The 22,842-nt window shown below is 44.9% G+C and overlaps 1 protein-coding gene across 1 annotated transcript; it reads left to right on the forward strand.

Moving 5' to 3' along the window:
- The first annotated feature begins 10,208 nt into the window (after window positions 1–10,208).
- LOC123426357 (MADS-box transcription factor 15-like) lies at window positions 10,209–19,582 on the forward strand. The gene is made up of 8 exons (XM_045110168.1): window positions 10,209–10,574; window positions 13,253–13,331; window positions 18,089–18,153; window positions 18,277–18,376; window positions 18,592–18,633; window positions 18,717–18,758; window positions 18,838–19,037; window positions 19,124–19,582. The coding sequence occupies exons 1-8, from the start codon at window positions 10,390–10,392 to the stop codon at window positions 19,239–19,241; spliced, it is 831 nt and encodes a 276-aa protein (XP_044966103.1). The 5' UTR covers window positions 10,209–10,389; the 3' UTR covers window positions 19,242–19,582.
- The last annotated feature ends 3,260 nt before the right edge of the window (window positions 19,583–22,842 follow it).

Below are 22,842 nucleotides of genomic sequence, written 5' to 3' on the forward strand. Positions count from 1 at the left end.
GCAATGCTAGGTTCAACTTGAATTTGCTCAGGGGGTGTAGGTGTTCTAATGTAGCCTCTACGTATCACAGTTGAAGCTTTAGAATGATCCTTTATACTAATAGGGAAAGGTGGTTTCTCAATGTAAGCACTTGGAACAAGAGGATCATTATAGGCAATGACTTTCTCTTCAACTGGATTGGGTTTAACTACATTGACTTCTAAAGGAGGAGGATATTTGAACCACTTGTGTTTGGGGAGATCAATATGAGCAGCAAATGATTCACACAAAGAAGCTACTATCTCAGAGTCAAGTCCATACTTAGCGCTAAAATCACTAAAGGTATTTGTCTCAACAAAGGATTTAACACAATCAAACGTGAAATTCATACCTGACTCCTTACCTTCTTCAAGCTCCCAATCTTTAGAGTTGCGTTTAACTCTCTCCAATAAATTCCATTTGAAGTCAATATCTCTCTTCATAAAAGAACCGGTACAAGAAGTGTCAAGCATGGTGCGATCATCATGAGAAAGCCGAGCATAGAAGTTCTGAATGATAATTTCTCTCGAGAGCTCATGATTGGGGCATGAATATAACATTGATTTAAGCCTCCCCCAAGCTTGAGCGATGCTTTCTCTGTCACGAGGCCAAAAATTATAAATATAATTCCGATCACGATGTAGTAAATGCATAGGATAAAACTTTTGATGAAATTCTAATTTCAACCGATTGTAGTCCCATGATCCAGTATCATCACATAGCCTATACCATGTCAACGCCTTATACTTCAAAGATAAAGGAAAGATCTTCTTATTGACCTCATCCTCGGGCAAACCTTCAAGCTTAAATAAACCACAAACTTCATCTACATAGATTAGATGCAAGTGTGGATGTGATGTTCCATCTCCTGTAAAAGGATTAGCCAACAGTTTCTCAAGCATACCCGAAGGAAATTCAAAGAAAATATTTTCAGTAGGTGCAGCAGGTTGAGGAGCAACTATTTGTGCTTCCGTTCGAGGTGAAGATACCCCTAACAAGCCCCTCAAAGGATTAGTATCCATAGTGACAAGTGACAATAATTTTCAGCACACTATATGAATGTTTCCTTACCAAGTTCCACTTACCAAAGGTGCTTCACTCCCCGGCAACGGCGCCAGAAAAGAGTCTTGATGACCCACAAGTATAGGGTATCAATCGTAGTCCTTTCGATACGTAAGAGTGTCGAACCCAACGAGGAGCAGAAGGAACTGACAAGTGGTTTTTAGCAAGGAAATATCTGCAAGCACTGAAATTATCGGTAACAAGTGATTGTGCGGTGAGATGATTCATAGCAAGCAACAAGTAACAAAAGTAGCAATGGTGAAGCAAAGTGTCCTAATCCCTTTTGTAGCAAGGGACAAGCCTGAACAAAGTCTTATAAGAGGAAAAGCGCTCCCGAGGACACACGGGAATTTCTGTCATGCTAGTTTCATCAAGTTCAGATGATTCACGTTCGTTACTTTGATAGTTTAATATGTGGGTGGACCAGTGCTTGGGTACTGCCCTTACTTGGACAAGCATCCCACTTATGATTAACCCCTCTCGCAAGCATCCACAACTACGAAAGAAGAATTAAGACAAAGTCTAACCATAACATTAAACTAGTGGATCCAAATCAGCCCCTTACGAAGCAACGCATAAACTAGGGTTTAAGCTTCTGTCACTCTAGCAACCCATCATATACTTACTACTTCCCAATGCCTTCCTCTAGGCCCAAATAATGGTGAAGTGTTATGTAGTCGACGTTCACATAACACCACTAGAGGAAAAACAACATACAACACATCAAAATATCGAACGAATACCAAATTCACATGACTACTATTAGCATGACTTATCCCATGTCCTCAGGAACAAAAGTAACTACTCACAAAGCATAATCATATTCATGGCCGGAGAGGTAATGATTAGCATCAAGGATCTGAACATAAACTCTTCCACCAAATAATCCAATTAGCATCAACTACAAAGAGTAATTAACACTACTAGCAACCTTACAAGTACCAATCGGAGTCGCGAGATGGAGATTGGTTACAAGTGATGAACTAGGGTTTGGAGATGAGATGGTGCTGATGAAGATGTTGATGGTGACGAGTCCCCTTCGATGAGAGGAGTGTTGGTGATGACGATGGCAACGATTTCCCCCTTCGGGAGGGAAGTTTCCCCAGCAGGATCGTCCTGCCGGAGGTCCATATTGGTTCTGCTCAAGTTCCGCCTCGTGGCGGTGGCGAATCCACGAAAAAGCTCCTCCCTGATTTTTTTTCCCAGACGAAACCCTTCATATAGCACAAGAGGGGGGGGCAGTGGGCCAGCAGGCTGCCCACAAGCCCCCTTGGCGCGACCTGGGGGGTGGTCGCGTCGTGCAGGCTTGTGGCCACCTGCTGGCGCCCCTCTGGCTCTTCTTCGGCCCAGTATTTTTTATAAATCTGGAAAAAAATCCTCGTTGATTTTTACGGCGTTTGGAGTTGTGTAGAATAAGTATCTCAACTTTGCTCCTCTTTCAAGCCAGAATTCCAGCTGCCGGCATTCTCCCTCTTCATGTAAACCTTGCAAAATAAGAGAGAAAAGGCATAAGTATTGTACTGTGAAGTGAAATAACAACCCAAGAAGCGATAAATATCAACATGAAAACATGATGCAAAATGGACGTATCAGCTTGCTGCAATGAAACTCCACAACCCCTTTGTTGACAATGACACATATGTAGTTAGTGCTGACGTAAGTCTTGCTGAGTAACTTTGTACTCACGATTTCTTTATTTATGTTTTTGAAGAGGAGACCTTTGTCTCACCATTGGTTTCTGCGTGATGTGTTCGATGTTGACCGGAATAGATTGGGAATCCCAAACAGAGGTCTGGTTCCTTTGGCAGGGTCGTTGTAGCTTTTCAGGCTCCTCCAGCCACTTTTAGTAGATGTCTGTACCCAAACATGTTATGCTTCCGCTTGATGTTTGTATGACTTGAGTGTCAGGTCACGAGACCCTTGTTTGTAATATCATACTATGTTGACTCTTATGAGTCTTTAATAAAAGCTTGAGTCATAGAGTTATGTTGTGATGCCATGTTGTATCTACACATATCGTGCATATTGTGTGTATGTTATGAAATGCATTATATGTGTGGGATTCGACACCTAGTTGTGTGCCTTTAGTAGTACTCTTTACGGGGGAATGCCTCTTTGTGCTTCCACCGAGACTTGGTAGCTTGCTACTGCTCCGGACACATTGATTTACCGGTATGTATCCTTCTTTGCTGTTGTGTCTGTCCCTTCGGGGAAATGGCACGTGGTGTAATGGAGTCCTTGTAGCTTGCTACGACTCATCTACACATGCTGATGACCGACACCTTCTTTGTTGGGTTATGTATGCATGTCCCTGTATGGATGTACCACTTGGGTTTATAACTAGTCATGTCGACTCGGGTTCTCTGTCGTTTGAATGCTAGCAACACATTCATATACGTGAGCCAAAATACGCAAACGTCCCGGCCAAGGTAAGGTGGCAGCCGTGGAGTTTACCGTGCGTGAGGCCGCAAAGTGATGTGATGTGTTACAGGTTGGGTTCTTATGATTTAGGATCGGGGTCCCGACTACGAACCACGAGCTTCGAACGTAGATCCGCTTCGACGTTTTTACGCTTGACGATTGGGTCGTTTGATGTAATAAGAATGTATTAAGACAATGATGCTTATCAAAATCATGACTCATGCAGTTTTCGTCGATTCTAATCGTATGATCTCATATTAAAAAAATAGTACTAGTGGTGAGCGATTCTCTCACTCGGGGGCTTAGCAGCGAACAAGTTTTTGCCTAAGGTCAAAACATACTCCGAGTGGTTAGCGATCCTCTCACTCGGGGGCTTAGCTACGAACAAGTTTCTGCCTAAGTTAGAAACACTACGAGCGGTGAGCAATCCTCTCACTTGGGGGCTTAGCTGCAAACCAGTCTTCGCCTAAGTTAAAAATACTCCGAGTGGTGAGCGATCCTCTCACTCGGGGGCTAAGCTGCGAACAAGTTTTTGCCTAAGTTAAAAACACTATGAGTGGTGAGCGATCCTCTCACTCGGGGCTTAGCTGCAAACCAGTCTTCGCCTAAACTAAAACCCGGCCGAGTGAATAACAACTTATTCACTCAAAGACTTAGCCGCGAACCAGATTTTTCTTAAGTTCAAAACATACTCTGAGTGGTGAGCGATCCTCTCACTCGGGGCCTTAGCTGCAAACAAGTTTTCGCCTAAGTTAAAAATACTCCAAGTGGTGAGCCGTGAGCGATCCTTTCACTCGGGGGCTTAGCTGTGAACAAGTCTTTGCCTAAGTTAAAACCCTGTCGATTGAATAGCAACTTATTCACTCTGTGACTTAGTTGCGAACCAGTCTTCGCCTAAGTAAAACAATACTCCGAGTGGTGAGCAATCCTTTCACTCGGGGGCTTAGCTGCGAACAAGTTTTCGCCTAAGTTAAAACCCTGCCGAGTGAATAGCAACTTATTCACTCAGTGACTTAGCTGTGAACCGGTCTTCGCCTAAGTAAAACAACACTCCAAGTGGAGAGCGATCCTCTCACTCGGGGGGTTAGCTACGAACAAGTCTTCGCCTAAGTTAAAATCCAACCGAGCGAAAAACAACCCATTCGCTCAGATACTTAGCTGTGAATCAGTCTTTGCCTAAGTAAAAAAACTTTACCAAATGACGAGCACTTCTCTTACTCGAACACGTAGTCGCGAACAAGGTTTCGCCTAAGCTCAAAATTCTTCCGAGTAATGAACGTCAAGTTCATTCGGAAATCAAACAAGCTTAGTCAAGCAAAAGATTGGAAAGCCAAGTGTAGATAAACCCAAGATCTCCAGCATGGATTAAGGTTGTCTACGCAAACGAAAGTACTCGTACTTAAGACCGGAATGAAGTTTTAAATGGTTACATCATCTCTCGGCATACCGAGGCAAGCAAAATTTAAACTATAATCAAAGTTTTTCAAGGCGCGTTAGGACTCGCAGGCTCGACGAAGGTGTCTAGGTCAATCCCATCAGCAATACGGGTGGCTGCGTCGATGAAGGTCTCCATGTAGTTATCAAACTAATGCCCACTAGACCATTAACAAGCAAGTATGCACCAAAAGAAAACACCCAGCGGGTGTAGAGTCAAGATGGACAAAAGTCAATCAGAAATGAACTTACAATCCCACTTAATCGGACATTAGCATGAAGCACCGAGTGGGCATCATACCCCAACTTGCTGGCCTCATATGCCTCCTTGGTTCGCAACATCATCTGCTCGGCCTAGATCATGGCCTCCTTACCGGCTCCAGTCTGGTCTTCTGGGACTCGGTGCAAAGAGAATGCATGCATTGGAGGAGTCGTCACTACAACTGAAGTCACAGGAGTTACTGGAGGTTGTTCAATCGACGCTGGAGTCACAATGGTTGAACTCGCTCGAGGAGCATTCGACAGCGGGATCTCAAGCCCAGTTTTGGCTGAGGACGAGTCTCCAAGTTCTGACGGCAATTCAGCAGTCGACCGATGCAGTTCATCATCATCTTCCAAGTGGATGACGTCTGTAGCTGTCAATCGACAACGTTAGTCAATCCAATCGACGACTTTTATTGAGAAAACAGAGCAGAATAAAGATTTGTTATACCTCGTTGGGAGGTGAACACGTCTGCAACATCCACGTCCATGCGATCCTCTTCGTCTCCACGAGGCGACGTCACCGAGGTAGCAGCTCTGACAAGAAAATTCGACTCTTACATCAAATGCATGAAATTTCACAGCAACAAAAGAAAGGAAGTAAACACTCACGTTGAAGCGACCCGCACAACGATCCTCATTCGGGGCGAAACCTTCCGAGGTTTGGGATCGTCCGGTTTGGGCTGTTTCACAGCCTTCTCTGACGACTCGGTTGTTGCGGCCCGGTCATGCTTCATGTTCCTCGTGCTAGACACTAGGGTCTTGCTTGGGATAGCTGTCGGATCTTGGCGATGCTTGGATCGAGACTCGTTGCATGGAGGAGACTGAATCTCTTCTTCACTCTCCTTCGAGTCGTCTTCGTTGCCTTCGCTGTCTTCATCGTAGTCACTATTCGTGCTGCTGCCTTCACTCTCTTCACCGACATCAAGTTTCTCTCTGTTCGGCACGGGTGAATACATGTTTGTCAACTCCTACAAGATATTAAAACATCAAAGTCAGTCGGCTGGAGATTCAATCACTCGACAAAGATACGAAAGTAATCGGCAAGGAAATAACTCACCACGTTCGGCGGCTTGTTCTCAATAGAGAAGGGCAAGACCCGTTTGGCTCCCAGCGGACTGTGGCAGGCCCGAGTGATGCTTCTGAGCCATCGAGCCACATTTCTTTGGAGACCTCCTCTGGGTGCGACCGAGTGGAGTATCCGGTACCTGAATAATGCCACATGGCGTGGTATCTTGCTTGGAGAGGTTGGATACGCTGATTGAGAAATGTCTCAAGTAGGTCCATTACAGTCACCCCACCACGGATCAGATCGACTAACACATTCAACAGAATTCCTACCTGGACCTTCTCCCCCTCTAACACAGTCAGCGTTGTGGGAGGAGTAGGTTGCTCCAAAGAGAAGGGGGGAAGACCAGTCGACATATTTGGGGCTGCAACGTCTTTGCAATAAAACCAAGCCGATTGCGAGCCTTAGATGGATTTAGGAAGATTCATTTGCGAAAACACACTCTTACTCCTTTTCTGGATCCCCAAGCCACCACACAGTTGGATGACATTGGTTCTACTATCCCTAATATTGGCTTTCTTTACTGGCTGAGAACGTACAGTGAAGATATGTTTGAACAGTCCCTAATGTGGGGAACAACCCAGGAAACATTCGCACAATATTATGAACGCGGCAAGGTGTGCAATAGCATTTGGAGGAAGGTGATGGAGTTGAGCACCGAAAGAGTTTAAGAATCCGCGGATGAATGTGTGAGGAGGCAATGAAAAACCTCGCTCTACGTGGGTGAGGAGGAGGACTCTCTCACCTTCGCATGACTCCGGCTCAACTTCCCCCTCCGGCAACCTCCTTGATTCGGCGGCTATCAACCCGTCGTTGACAAGGTTCAGGATGTCCACCTCCATGACGGTCGACGAGAGGAAATCCCCCTGGATCCAGCCCGACGGCACTGTAGCTCGAGCGCCCGAGGGCTTCTTGGCATTACCTCCTTTCTTGGCTCGTTCAAGTTCCCCTGTTTTCGCCTTCGTCATGTCAACGACGATGGTGGAGACGGATCTAAGTGGCACTCGTGAGGAAGAGGAGATGGAGAAAAAGACGGCTCCTGCCGCATCGGCCTCGCCGCCTGCCTCAGGCTATGCCGCCTGCCTCGAGCCGACTGCTTCGAGCCGGATCCTGGCTCCGGCTGAGTCGGCTGCCTCGGGCCGGCTACCGGCTTCGGCCGCATCGGCCTCGTCGCCTGCCTCAGGTTGGCTGCCGACTACTCGTCCGTCGCCACCACGCCTCCATCGAGCGACGTCCCCGACCTCGCACACGATCGGATTGTTCACCCTCCTGCGCGCGATCTGCGTCATCTATGCCGTGTGACCGATCTGGCCCGTCGTTTGTGTGCGCCCCCCGCAGGTCCCGTGAACACTATCCCGAGTAAAGCGCGCCCCTCCATCGATCGAGCATCGGGCTGCTGCTGCGTCGCCCTATCGGTCCGCAACGCTGACTGATGGGGGTTATGTACATAGGGTAGGGTCATAGGCCTAACCTACATGCCCTACCCAAGGACACAACATTAAAGGCTCAAAGATTTCAAGGAAGACTCCGACTGACTCGACATGGGTCACTCGGTAGAACATCCACTTGGAGACTTTCTCCCTTCACTCGACGAAAGACTTTCACTCTGAAGAACTAGAAGCCAGTCGACCGCAGAAGTTTAGAAGCCACTCCAGGGAGGCCAACGAGCGGGCATTCGAAGGGTCGTCTTAAGTAACATTTATTAGTACGTTATCAGTAACACACGCCTTTGTCTTTATTAATCGAACCCTTGGTTGCCTGGGCCTTGATGAGGGGCAGCACACTCTATATAAGCCACCCCTCCCCTCTAGCACAAGGGTTCACACCCCGTGTAACACACACATTCCACATGACAAGATCTCCAGAGCACTGAGATGTAGGGTTGTGCCTCCACGAGAGGGGCGTGAACTCATACATCATGTGTACAAGCTTGCCGTAGCTAGGACTCTGCCCTCTCCTTTCATACCTCTCACCTCTAATGTCAGGTTCGTTCCCACGACACTAACGCCCCGTGGTTCTCCCCTCGGCTGCATTGCCGCGCACTGCCGCTACGCCGCCCCATCGGGTCGCCGTGTTGCGGCATGCGATCTACGCCACCGCCTCGAGGACTTCCCATCGTTGTCCCGAGCCGCGAGCTACCGCTTCGTCGCCCCTTCGGGTCGTAGCAACGTGGCGCACGGTCCACTCCGCCGTCCACGCGCATCGACTTCCTATGATATGCGTCGCGTCGTCTCCTTTGGCGCGTGAACGCCATCGTCCGCACCGGTCTTCATCATGCTGTCGGGTTCTTCCTTGCCTACTTCGAGCATTGCCGCCGCATACCTACCCAGCTGCCACCGCCGCCGCCGCCTCCGCCTTCAGGACGCCGCCACCGCTCTCCTTTGGCGTCGCAGCTCGCTCAACCGAGTCGTGACGCTTGTACACCTCCTTCATCTTCGTCCCGCACCAGCTCCTTGCCAGCGTCGACGTCGTCTACCCCGACTCCTCGACATGACGTATAGCTTGTGCTGGTCCCTCATCTACGCATGCTCGGTGCCGGCAACACCGACGCGTGCTTCGTCCTCGGTGTGTTCCCAAGCCTAGAAAGCCTGGAGCTACGCATCCCCAACAACGACTTCGTCCATCTACGCATGCGTGATACTGGCAACACCGACGCACGCCTTCGTCCTCAAAGTGTCCCCGGGCTTGGCAAACCCGGCGCAACGCGTCGTCAACTACGTCTCCTTCCCGACGCATCACTACTTCGACACCATTGTGCCCATGACTGACTCGGCGCCTCCTTGCACCCACGGCTCCACGGCGACTCCCACGGCACCGGCTACCCAGACTCGACATCGACCACGGCATTCTTCGCATGGCTACCTCGACCACGGCTACACCACTGTATGCTCCCGGCTACCTCGACACCGGCACAAAGGGCCACCGCCTTGCTTGTGCAACCTCGTCGGTTTCCACTCCAGCCACAACTTCCGCGATGCATCAACCGTTACGACTGTGTGGGGGATGACCGTTGGCTTACCTTCGGATTCTTCTCTAGTCTCACCGCCTGCGTCGCTGTCGTTGTGACTGCGGGGGAATGTTGAGTATATTGATTAGTTAGGAAACATAAGATAGACTAGGAATTATTCTGGCTTGTCTTGTACTCCAAGTTGATCATGTACTCCTATATATATATGCCCATGAGGCTCAAGCAATACAACAAATATTCCACCAATCCCTCTATTCCCCTTCAAAACTAGGGTACTATGATGGACCAATGAGATGCAAGTCCTTCCACCTAGCTCCCCTTTGCATAAAAACTTGACCATTGATTTACCTAATGTATATGAATTATATTGTACAAGAAACCATTGCAATCTTTTAAAAAAAACTAGTGGTATAGTTTCTATGACATGTAACTTATATTATTTTTTTATTAAACCGACTCTTAAATTTTGTCTGAAAATATGACGAGGACTCGTAAACATGCTCAGAAGAAGTAGATACCGGTGGTCAAATTACATTAAAAAAAGTATGTCAATGTACGAAAAGAAAGGATTATATTTTGGATTGAAAAAAATAATAATAAGAAAAAATGTTCATGTAATTCTGCGCGAGTCAAAGAGGTTCCAGTCAAGAGAGAGAAAGTGGGACCAATCAAAGAGACAAGAAAGCAGAGATACTCAAAGGCAGATTTAGAAAGAAAAAGAAGTGAAGATGGGCTGGCCTGCGTTTGGGTTCGACCGTACGAGGTGCAGACCCATCACACATGGGGACGATGGATGGAGGAGTTAAACCTGCACTGCCATTTTTTTATGTGCTTGCTGTTGCTGCTGCTGCTGCTGCTGCTAAACACACACAATATCGAGATTCGAGAGAGAGAGAGACTGAGGCTGCGCCTGTGGGGCCAATTTAGGCGTCCCAGCCAATAGACGCTCGACAGCATACCGGCTCCGGAACCACACTCGATCGCACCCTCCCCCAATTACACCACAAATCCATCCATCCTCTTCCTCTCCCCTCTTTAAAGCTGCATCCCATCTCCCCTCACCGCCGCGGCGAACCAGCGACGTCTCGCCTCCTCCCACTCCGGCCGCCGTGCGCGCCATAGGCACAGCAGCCGACACCTAGATCGTGAAATCGGGATGGGTCGCGGTAAGGTGCAGCTGAAGCGGATAGAGAACAAGATAAATCGGCAGGTGACCTTCTCCAAGCGCCGCAACGGGCTCCTGAAGAAGGCGCACGAGATCTCCGTCCTCTGTGACGCAGAGGTCGCCGTCATCGTCTTCTCCCCCAAAGGCAAGCTCTATGAGTACGCCACCGACTCCAGGTATCCCTCCGCCCATGCCTATATTAGCTAGCTTCCGTCTCGATCCATTTCCTTTCCATTTCTGCCTCTGCCATATGCCCATGCCGCTGCATCATACTACTAGATACATATAGATATAGAGAGGCAACACCGTACCGCCGTACGCTCCGCTCTTCCCCCGCCAGCTGCATCGTAGCTCTTGCCGTTTCTGGCCTCTGATGCCATGGCGCCGGAAAAGTTCCCTGTCTGTTTTGCCATTTCTGGCATCGATCCATCTCCATGTGCTCACCGGTTTGGTGTCCGTACCGCATGTGCTTCCTCACCTCTTTGCAGTTTCTACTACCCAGCCCCTGCCACCCATCCCTGCCTATTCTGAGTTTGTTTGTGTGCTACAGCTGATGATTTTATGCAGCTGCTTGCTTATTTTGGGTAACGACTTGATTTCTCCTCAGTCCTCGCTCACTAGCTGGCTCGTCTTCTCCAATTTCCTTTCTCGTGCTCCCCACTTTTGCCTTTTCCTCTTGCCTCCGACTGATCCTTTCCTTTTTGGGGATCCACGGTCGCCTTTCTTTCTTTAATTCACATTCACCTATATAGCCAGCGTAGGACACCATGTGAATGTGACACGAGAAGGCAGATTAGATTATACTGACCCGCCCCAGCCCCAGCCCCAGCCCCAGCGCGTAATTAGATGATTTTTGTTGCTTTCCTCATCCACGTCGTTCTAGACTCGATTGTACTACAAGGAGTATTTTATTCGCTTTCTAGTTCCCCCGTCAAGTGATTTGGTTTTTCTTTGTGACCCAAAATCACATGCGTGTTTTCATTTTTTTAAAAACCATCAATAATAATCACAGCTTCCAAGAAGTGAGCTGGGCAGTGAGCCAGTGACAGACACGCATGTAATCGACGGCGCTCGGTGAATTAATCGCCTCACATCTTCTTCTGCCTCTCTAAACATGCAGTCAGCACGACTTATGCATGGTACATCGCTACGTACGTCTTTGTTAAATTATACCAAAAAAATCCCTCTTCTTGCTCTTCTTCGGTTCTTGCCAAGGAGTGAGATGGATCTGGCTCTTCTTTCATCTTCTTTTCTCTTTCCTCTTATTTATTTCTTCTCCCTCTTTTTTCCTCTTTGATGCTACCCTCTAGGTCAATCTTTGCTAGCTCGGTTTTATTTGGTAGAAAAAAGATAGACCAGCTTGGCAGCTAGATATAGTACAGTAGTAGATCTTTGCTTTGTTAATTGATAGTGAGCAATTTGCAATGTTCTGTTGAAGAGAGATCGAAATAAAGGTGTACGGTGTACTACCTAGCTAGATCGCTAATCATGGAACCATTTGCTGCAACACAACATATACTTTAGCCTCTCTCAATTCCGTGTACAACAGTTTTGTGTTGTACAACGACTTGTACGTACGGTGACAGTATGCATCTGTATGCATGTCGGCACTTTTATGCCTGTTTTCAAGTGCTTTATTTCCAATATACATATAGGTCCGGTGCATCTCATCTCTTTCTTCCCTCTTCGAGATATATGGTCTATATAAGGCTTGTGTACCTACTTGCCACATATATACAAGACGAACCGGCCTCTCTCTGGGAAAAAGTAAATGAATGCTTCAGGCTTCTGCAATCCCTTCACTGATTCTCTCTGTATACAATTCAGATAAACAGGCTACACATCTCTATAGTCTATATTTTTGTGTGCAAGGAACAGTGAGATTCAAGATGGTGGGATATTGTGTTGACCGTACGTACACACATACAGAGTAAAAGTTTCTTCTTTTCTTGCATAGTACTTCTCTATGCATGAAAATACGAATGGGGCTGCTCACCGTGGTTGTTTTAAAAGAACGGAAGTAGCCAGCTCTATAAGATTGCTCTACAATTGATCAGTTTAGGATCGCAATTCAGTTCCTGTGGTACTGCTGCTACAGCCGTCTATTCAACTCGTTGTTGACAATTTTTTTCGTGCTACAGCAGCATGCATGCATGCATGTTCTGCAATGCTTCAGTCATTATCCACAAACCTTGATATCACATGTGTGCTATATGTATTCTTTTTATCATGGAATCGCGGTTCTATACATCATCGCTGCTTTCTTGAAGATAGGTGAGATATATGTTCTATGTGTGCATTCTTTGAAGGCGGCATGCATCCTCCTTCCAAGGCAATCAACAGTGATATTACTACACTTTGAACAGTAAAGGAGCGCTGTCACTCCAAACAGTAACTTCAGATCTGGAGTTTTTTGGGAACTTCTGATTTTTTATTGCTTTGGCCATGGCATAGTGGCTTTTTTTTTTTTGGTTCGTGACAAGCTTTTGCATTTATTGTATTTGATTGCAAAAATAACTTGTGTGTGTTTCTTAATGCTTTTTGTTGAATTAGAAGGATGCCAAGCTTTTGAGACGGAGGTAGTACCAAGGGAAAAATAGCGCGGTACCAGAAAATAGCGTCGGCCTCAAAATATGCTATTAATGTGCTATACCACGCCATAGCATTTCTATTAGCGAGGCATTGTACACAGATTTATTTAGTGAGCCAATTTCCAGTATGCTATAGCGTGCTATTAGCGATGCTATAGCATGCTATTTTTGTTATTGGGTAGTACTAATTATGCCTTGCAAAGGACCGGGATTTGATTGTCGCCAAAAGGGATGGACTGACATGGTGTGAGTTTTTCTTGCAGCATGGACAAAATTCTTGAACGTTATGAGCGCTACTCTTATGCTGAAAAGGCTCTTATTTCAGCTGAATCTGAAAGTGAGGTATAAGCAATTTACCCCATTTGCAATTATGAAAATTACTCTTGCTACTTTCATACATTTGGAATCGTGGAGGTTGCCCATGTTATATTGCACAAACATTTCAGCACATCTGAATTAACCTTCTTGTTGTTGGATTTTCCAAACAGATAAAATTAGTTATGAATAATTAAACCTTTTGGGAAATTCAGAATTACCTTACATTAAACGTTACTGACTTAAAATTACATTTCTTTGGGTATTCTACTAATCCCTCCGTTCCTAAATATAAGACATTTTAGAGATTTTAATATAGACTATATACGGAGCAAAACGAGTGAATCGACACTCTAAAATATGTCTATATACATCCGTATGTAGTCCATATTGAAATTTTTAAAAAAGACTTATATTTGAAAACAGGGGGAGTATATAGCTTAACATTCCTCATGTGAAAAGAAGTTTTGTAGACCCACACACAAGCTTACAAAATGTGTAGCCTTCCTATGTACTCAAACTGTTTGATCCCTTTATCTCGGATTTTGTGTCACCAAGACAACTTGCAACGTGTGGATGCTGTAGATCGGCAACCTATGTTAAACACAAGTGCGGATGAATTTCTAGTTACAAACTTTCAGGCAGATAAGACTTTTTAGTAAGGATGAAAAGAACCTAGAGTAAACCCTAGAAGAGTTTGCTAAACTGGTATTGGACCCCACCTTCACATTTTTAGTAAATTTGGCCACCTAGGCAGATAAACGAAGAGATCAATGATGGGCATGTGTCATCATTTCCACCATACGTAGAAATGATCATAGCATGCAATATACACCCTCCGTTCCTAAATATAAGTCTTTTTAGATATTTTACTAGGAGACTACATACGGAACAAAATTAGTGAATCTATACTTTAAAGTATGTCTATATATATCCGTATGTAGTTCCCTATAAAAACCTCTAAAAAGACTTATATTTAGGAACGGAGAGAGTATAATACACGATATATGGGACGCATGGAATTATATGAAATTAGTGCCTCCTCAAGATCAATCATAAATACATCTTAAACAATATTTTAACTATAAATTCTGTGAAATAAATATTGTGTTGTATGTATACATGATTAGTATACTAATAAATCAATCAAAATTATCTATTTTCCCACAACCATAACCTACCTAGGCTTCGCAAAATAGGCCGTGTATTCGCATTACTTGTATTTCGACCTTTCATAACCTTTCTAAACCAACCACGGGTGACACAGTTGCATATGTTTTTGTACTCGTATGGAATTTACATGGACTTGGCCGGTAAGAGCAACTCCAACAGACGCGCTAAAATAATTTTGAAATGTTTTCTTTTAGCGTGCGGTAGCATCAGGGTTTTGAATTTCGGTCGGAAAAAATGGATTTCGGCCTTGGCCATCTCGGCCTGGGGCGAGATCAATCTTATGGCCGAAATTGGTCAAATTTGGTGAATTTTGGTCAAATTTCAGACGAAACATTTGAAAATGGCCGAAATTCGTCCATCTCGGCCTAGGGTGAAAAAATTGTCAAACCGAAAATCAAAACGCTGGGTAGCATGCCCGCTTCAGCAGGCGCCACAAAATAAGGCACGGCGCTGTAAAATACAGGCGTGCTATTTTACAGCGTCTGCGCCTAGCCCAAACAACATTTTTCATCACAATAAAATAAATCAATAATAAATAGTTTAGCTATTACTCCCTCCATCTACTAATACAAGGCCACTTCATATTTTTATGTCTAGCTTTGACCATTAATTTTACCAACAAAATGTGAGTCATATGTCTTAAAAAATATGCCATTGAATGCACATTTGAAAGAACTTTTTAATAATCTATTTTTTATGAATTATATCCCATATTTTGTTGAACAAAATGACAAATCAAAGCTTGACGCGAAAAACGAAGTGGCCTTGTATATAAAAATGGAGATATTACAACTTAGACAAATACTTTATTTTTCAATACAACAAATAGTTCAACAATACAACATGAAACATACAACATCAAACTAATTTTGACAATCATGCCATGTCCACCACTCCTTGATTAGATCCTTTTAAAGATCATCATGCGTTTTGGCACGCCGAATGACAAGATAGGAGTCAATAAATCTGGCTACCCTCGCAGCCGTCCTCCGTACTCGCACAGGATGTCCTAACAACTTATACCAAGAATAGTCTAAATCTTACCCACACTCATTCTCGATGATCCATGTTATGCATGATCACGCAAGCATTCATGATGTACCAAATGTTCTTTTAATCTCAAAATCTATCCGGTCCTTCACAATAGCAAATTGGGCTTGCAAAATCCCAAAACCTCTCCACAACTTTCATAGCTACAATTATTGCGAGGTCCTCCTCCTTTTGCATATCAAATTCTTCGGCGGAAGAATCATTGGATGAACTCATCTACAATATTGAAACTAGTTTAAATCGACGAACAAAATGTATCAAATTCATCTACAAAATATAAAGTTGAAATATACATACCTTTCAAGCGTTTTGTCGAACACCTTGTAAGCACCAAGCTCCAAACAGCCGTCGGGCGTTGTTCGTCGGAAGGAGGCTGCGCTCGAGCGGCGAGCGGGGGAGGTGGGGAAAGCAGTGGTGGCGCGCTGGGAAGGGCGCGAAAGCGGCGGCGGCGTGCCGGAGCAAGGGGAAGGATCCGGGCGGCGACGCCTGCGCCTTGAAGGATCTGGCGGTTGGGGGGGGGAAGGAGAGTCGTGCGCGTCGGCAATGTCCAGCACGCAGGAGCGGGCACATCAAATACATTGTGCATGATGCGGTCTTGGTCCGTGTCCTGTACCGCATATAGCGCGCTAGTTTCCAGTGGCTGGTGGAGCGCCAATGTCCGTTCCGTGCGTGCAGGAGCGGGCGCACCAAATACACCGCGCGTGATGCGGTTTTGATCCGCGCGATGGACCGCGTATAGCGCACGCGCTAGTTTTCAGTGGCTGCTAATGCGCTCATGTCCGCTCCACGCGCGCTAGAAGCATTATTTTTTCAGCGTGCCGCTTATATAGCGCGTCTGATGGAGTTACTCTAAGAGAAGGTTATAGAAGAAGCAAATGGCTGCGAAAGCTACAAACACAAGCTAATTTATGCTTTCAAGCAGCAAGATACCCCTCCGTGTATTATTTTTTCATTAGGATTTTTTATCTTCATAAATATTAAGTAATTTATAAAATGAAAATATCGACCATCGTCCATATCAATTTTTATCCATTAACAACTTTAAGAAATGGCAGAATTATTTTGCTTATGAATACCTAGAATCAAACAACTACATTTTGTTATAGGTTTTTCATTTTTAATTTGTATGGTGTGTGAACTTTTGTGGCTATATGTTTTGAATTCGAAGGGCCAATTTTTTTTGTTTATTTTCTGATCTGATAGGGGGGAGCAGGGATTATTAAATTCGGTTTACACCGAATATGTTTTATGGTAAACAAGTAGACATGGCTTGATGGCTGAATTTGGCTGAGCCTAAAATTCTCAGATCAACTATGTTATGACCATGATATAAAAATTTCAAAGTCAATGCTGTTATATATTTACCTTTCCACATATCTACCTTTTTATTAATTGTCTCACTTGCAACGTACATCTCTTCGCTCTATCCAAATAAATCAAATCCGTCAAGTATTTGTTGTTAGTACTACCTCAGATCCACATGCGAATACTGATTTTCTTTTCTTCACTTAATTTTTGTTCCTACACAGTGAACCTAAACATAGTTTTAGGCAATGATTTAATGATTAATTTATATAAAAAACATAGGACCAGTTAGGTAGATGACCCACAGTGCATCCACGCAGGAAAACGTATCATAACATTTTAAAAAATCTGAAACTTTGTGGTAATGATCTTCAACAAATATTATGGGCACATGCAAAGTTTGGTGGTCAAATAACATTCAAATAGCTCTTTACAAAAAAGACAAAATTACAAAATCTGCTCAAACAGTGCACTTACATTTTGAGTAATTTTCAGTGATTTTGTCTTTTTTGTACAAAGCTCCTCGAATGTTATTTGACCACCATAACATTTATTGAAAATCATCCCCACAAAGTTTCAGAATTTTTTTAATTTTTTTGATATGTTTTCTTGCGTGGGTGCACTGTGGGTGCACCGAGCGGGGATGTAGAAAAACCACTCTCATATCAGAAACATTATTAAGGTGTTCCTGCACTTTAATGGCCGAAACCTGTTACAGTATTACAGTTAAGAGCATCTTATGGTAAATTTCTGCACCTACTACATGTCTGCTGTTCTAGTATCATTGTTTCCGACAGAATGCAAGAAGTCACGTGACAAAAATGCAAGTGTGAGTGCCCGAAGGTAGATGTGAACTTCCCCCTTCCGGGTCTATAAGGAGTGCACGGACTTTGAGATTTACTTTGACCATCAACTAGACCAATGATATGAGTTATGTGGCATAGAAATCAAACCACTACAAAATTTGTTCACATGTGAAATCGGGGGTATACCTTTTCCCCCCTAAATAACTCGTATGTTGTTGGTCAAAGTTAGACACAAAATGTGTGCACACCTTATAAACAAGGGGGGAGTACGTTGTCAAGAGTTTCCTGTTCTTTTTCACATACCTTACCATCTACTCACATTGTATAAGCATATTGATAGTGGTAGTTCCCTTCCTTCAGCTTTAAATCATCTTAATTCAGCAGTTCATACAAAGGAACGTCCATTCTTGTACTTGCCTACCTCTGACAGAAAATAATTTTCCTGTACAGGGGAATTGGTGTCATGAATACAGGAAACTTAAGGCGAAGATTGAGACCATACAGAAGTGTCACAAGTAAAAATGAGTATTGAATTGTGATCTGGATTCTGAATAATTGTGGAACTAGCATATAATTTTGCAGTATGAGCTGCTGAATTAAGATGATTTAAAGCTACTGGATTATTAATTATCCTGCAGGCACCTCATGGGAGAGGATCTGGATTCTCTGAACCTCAAAGAACTCCAACAACTGGAGCAGCAGCTGGAGAGTTCATTGAAGCACATCAGATCGAGAAAGGTTGTTATTTTCTCAGATTCAGTAGCCCACCTAAATTGTCTTAAGTGGACTGAGGTGGACGTCAGATGCCGGCATTACATTTGTGAATGTGGTCCTTGCATGCTGTTGCAAACCCTTTCCTTTTGGCCTTTTGAGAATGTTAATATTTGGTGTATGATTTCCAATGTGGTAAAGTTTCGGATCATTTGTAACTGCAAACTTGTCTGTATTTGCAGAGCCATCTTATGATGGAGTCCATTTCTGAGCTACAGAAGAAGGTAACAACCAAACATATTATCATCGATCCACCTTTCATTATGACATAGCTACTTTCGTCTCATACTGTTGTTGCATGCTGCAGGAGAGGTCACTGCAGGAGGAGAACAAGGCCCTACAGAAGGAAGTAATTAAGCTTCTAAACAAAGAACCTATAGTTACTTAACCACTGTTAGTCGCTGATCTGATCCTGCAATTTTATGTAGCTGGTGGAGAGGCAGAAGGCGGCCAGCAGGCAGCAGCAGCTGCAGCAGCAGCAACAACAACAACAAATGCAATGGGAGCACCAAGCCCAGACCCAAACCCATACCCATACTCAAAACCAGCCCCAAGCCCAGACTAGCTCATCATCTTCCTCTTTCATGATGAGGGATCAGCAGGCCCATGCCCCTCAACAGAACATTTGGTATGCACATGCATACATAGACAATTCATTTAAGATACTATACATACATGTAATAACATGTACAGTTCATCTTCTTGTGTATGCAGTAGCTACCCACCGGTGACGATGGGTGGGGAGGCGACGGCGGCGGCGGCGGCGCCGGAGCAGCAGGCTCAGCTTCGCATATGCCTACCGCCATGGATGCTGAGCCACCTCAACGCTTGAGGAAGGAAGAGGTTTAATTGCCAAAGCAGCTGAAACAGCATTAATCGGCACACTAGCAATTAAGCTGCTATGGTTATGTTTGCTTGCCCCTACCCTTATATATATGATTTGCAAGAAAAAAAATGAGCAGAGAGATCAGGAATGCTGGTTCGCTGTATAATTTTGTTGCATGTTCAGCAACACGTACCAATTGATGCAAACATGCATGCTTAGCAACCAACCAATTACCTTAGCATGGATGACTTGCTTGGCTTAATTATGGAAAGCTAGGTTGCATGATGACGTGTGTATATATATGATATATTTTTATATTTTATCTGAAATCTAAATGGGTGAATGAATAAGGCCAGGTTCAAGGTTGTGAGATCAGCCATCCCTTGGCCCCTCTGCATGTAATTTCTGCCAACATGGAGGCCCTAGAGATAAAGCTATCTCTTCGTGAAGATGGTTCTAGAATCTAGATAGAAAGGAATGTCACTTCTAGAGGTAAAATACGCAATAACACTGCAGAGACGTCAACTATATCTACCTTTGTGCATAGCTATGCTTTGTTTTGTCCCTAAATGATACCAGAATGTACAAACGATAACATGCATTAGCTGCATTTCGAAGCTGCCTTTTCTTGTCTTTTCATCCTTATCTTTTCTAGGTTGTTTTCTTCATATCGTCCATACCCGCACAATTCTACTCATAAGACTTCTCGTAATAGTTTGTCGTCACCATTTTATAGACAAAGCACCAACCAACTCCATTCAGTAAGTTATTCAAATACAACTACAAGGAACGTAATAATAAATCTGTTGGGGCCACATCGTAGACATGCCCAAAAGCGAAACAACAAATCGATACAAGATGCCTCTCGGGCGATGTGTCTACTGCTAGGGGGTGCAGAGAGCTGATGGCCAACCATTTGAAGACCATCCAACATGCAACCTTGTCGGCCCTTGTCCCACCGCCTACAGAGCGGGTGCAACCACTGCATAAAATCCAACAATTTAAACACGCAGTAAGAAGCACAACACATGAAGATCTTCGTGGTAACTGTTGGATAAAACAAGATCAACGAGATACGAGAGACGTAAATTTTTACGTGAAAACTCTTACGTGAGAAAACCCCGTACGCACGAAGGCGCAAATCATTACGAGGGGGAGTATTGCAAGCACAAGACGACAGACCGTCTTTAGATGTGACTACATGGAGTATATATGAGGGGCAATACAAGAGAGTCCTTGAAGGACAAGTAAACGAGTTGTACTGGTACGCGTCGGTACAACGCAAAAACTCGCACCATTTGTACTACATCTAGTCCAACACGGTAGAATTTGGATCACAATTTAACAATCTCCACCTTGAGCCAAATTCCCTCCACTAGTCGAAGAAAGTAAATAACTCCGTCCAAATCAGCATAAACACCTCGTGCGTCAAAGTCCATAGGAATAATGAGAAATACCAACTAAGCCTCAGCAAAGCTCAGACTTATTGGCAGAAACTGGCTTTGTCATCACATCAGCTGGATTATCATGAGTACTTATCTTGCATACCTTCAAATAGTGAAATCTGGCATCAATGTGCTTCTTGTCTCATGATACATTGGATTCTTTGTAAGATATATAACACTTTGACTGTCACATAATATGGTAGGGCAAGATGAGTCTCCACAACTCTTAGTGTATAAGCCTCTCAACCAGATAGCTTCTTTGCATGCCTCAGAAATAGCCTTATAGTCGGCATCGGTAGTGGAACAAGCCACAATAGACTGCAAAATTAGTCTCCAACTCACAGCACAACCACCAATGGTGAAAACATAACCTCTGAGTGATCTTCTCTTATCCAAATCACCAGCAAAATCAGAATAAACAAAACCAACAAGTCCATTTCCGGTTTTCCCAAACTGTAAATAAGCATTAGAAGTACCTCGCAGGTATCTAAAAATTCACTCAACTGTTTTCCAATTCTCTTATCCAGGATTAGTCATCACTAGTAGAAAAAGGGCCTTTTGTCCCGGTTCGTAAGGGCCTTCTGTCCCGGTTTTGGAACCGGGACTAAAAGGTCGTTACTAATGCCCTTGGCCTTTAGTCCCGGTTCTTACACCAACCGGGACAGATGGGCCTCCACGTGGCCGCTGCGGCCAGGCCAGGCAGGGGAGCCTTTAGTCCCGGTTGGTGACACCAACCGGGACCAAAAGGCATCGACGCATCACCACCTGGCTAAAGCTGAGGTTTTTTTTGAAAGGGGCTGGTTTAGGGGTTAATTTAGGTTATTATATACACCAACCAAGGAGCATCCATGAGCAAGCACAAAAATAAATAATTTTATCTTTCATCCATGAGCATGCACAAAATTTGATCAGGCACACCACCATCATACATAAAAGTGCAGTAGCAGTTCAACACTATCGTACTTAAAAGGTTTACACTATAAAGATTAAAGCTCCATCAGGTTCTTAAGATCTTCACTCCTGCTTCTTCACCTTCTCCTTCATCATCCTCATGCGCTTAGAGCGGCGAAGCCCCAGGCCAGGCTATAGGATGTACTCCTCTACCAAAATTGGCATGGCCCTGTCACCCAGCTATGGGATCACCATCGCGAGGCCATCATCGCTGCTACTTTTGCTGTAGCCAGAGTCGCTGCTACTTTTGATGTAGCCAGAGTCGCTGCTGCCGTAGACATAACACATGTCGTAGTACTCGCTGCTCCTGCTCCCATTGCCTTTCCAAATGCAAAAAAGTTTTTTTAAAATGGGTGTGAGACATAGCCTAATGGAGAGGAAGAAGAGACAGAGCGTACTGGCATCGTCGTCGTCCTCGTAGCGCCTCCGACACATAGTCGTGTCGAACACCTTCACGGCGAACGTGGCGTTGTCGTCGTACTTGAAGACAAGGAAGTACGTGTGCCGCAGGTCGTAGGCACGGACGATCTGCTTCCAGCCACGATCTAGGTACATGCTTCCATCGGTGTCGAACACCACCTCCACGTCCCACACCTTGCGAAGCCCGTTGCCGCCCTGCCTCAGCTTCATGTTCTATGGCCGATGGCCATCCAGCATCTTCACAAAATTGTCCGGCAGCACCTGCCTGCTGGAGGATTTCTCAAGTATAATCGTGAAGAACTCCATCTTTGAAAAGAAGCAGAAGAGACCAATTACTACCCTTTACAACATTGTCAGTACTCCCTGCTCCTGCTCCTGCTCCCATTGCCTTGCCAAATGCAAAAAAGTTTTTTTTTAAATGGGTGTGAGACATAGCCTAATGGAGAGGAAGAAGAGACAGAGCGTACTGGCATCGTCGTCGTCCTCGTAGCGCCTCCGACACATAGTCGTGTCGAACACCTTCACGGCGAACGTGGCGTTGCCGTCGTACTTGAAGACAAGGAAGTACCCGTGCCGCGGGTCGTAGGCACGGACGAATTGCTTCCAGCCACGATCTAGGTACATGCTTCCATCGGTGTCGAACACCACCTCCACGTCCCACAGCTTGCGAAGCCCGTTGCCGGCCTGCCTCAGCTTCATGTTCTGCGGCCGATGGCCGTCCAGCATCTTCACAAAATTGTCCGGCAGCACCTGCCTACTGGAGGATTTCTCAAGTATAATCGTGAAGAACT

This window comes from Hordeum vulgare, chromosome 2H (genome assembly GCF_904849725.1).
Source record: "Hordeum vulgare subsp. vulgare chromosome 2H, MorexV3_pseudomolecules_assembly, whole genome shotgun sequence".
NCBI classification, from domain to species: domain Eukaryota; kingdom Viridiplantae; phylum Streptophyta; class Magnoliopsida; order Poales; family Poaceae; genus Hordeum; species Hordeum vulgare.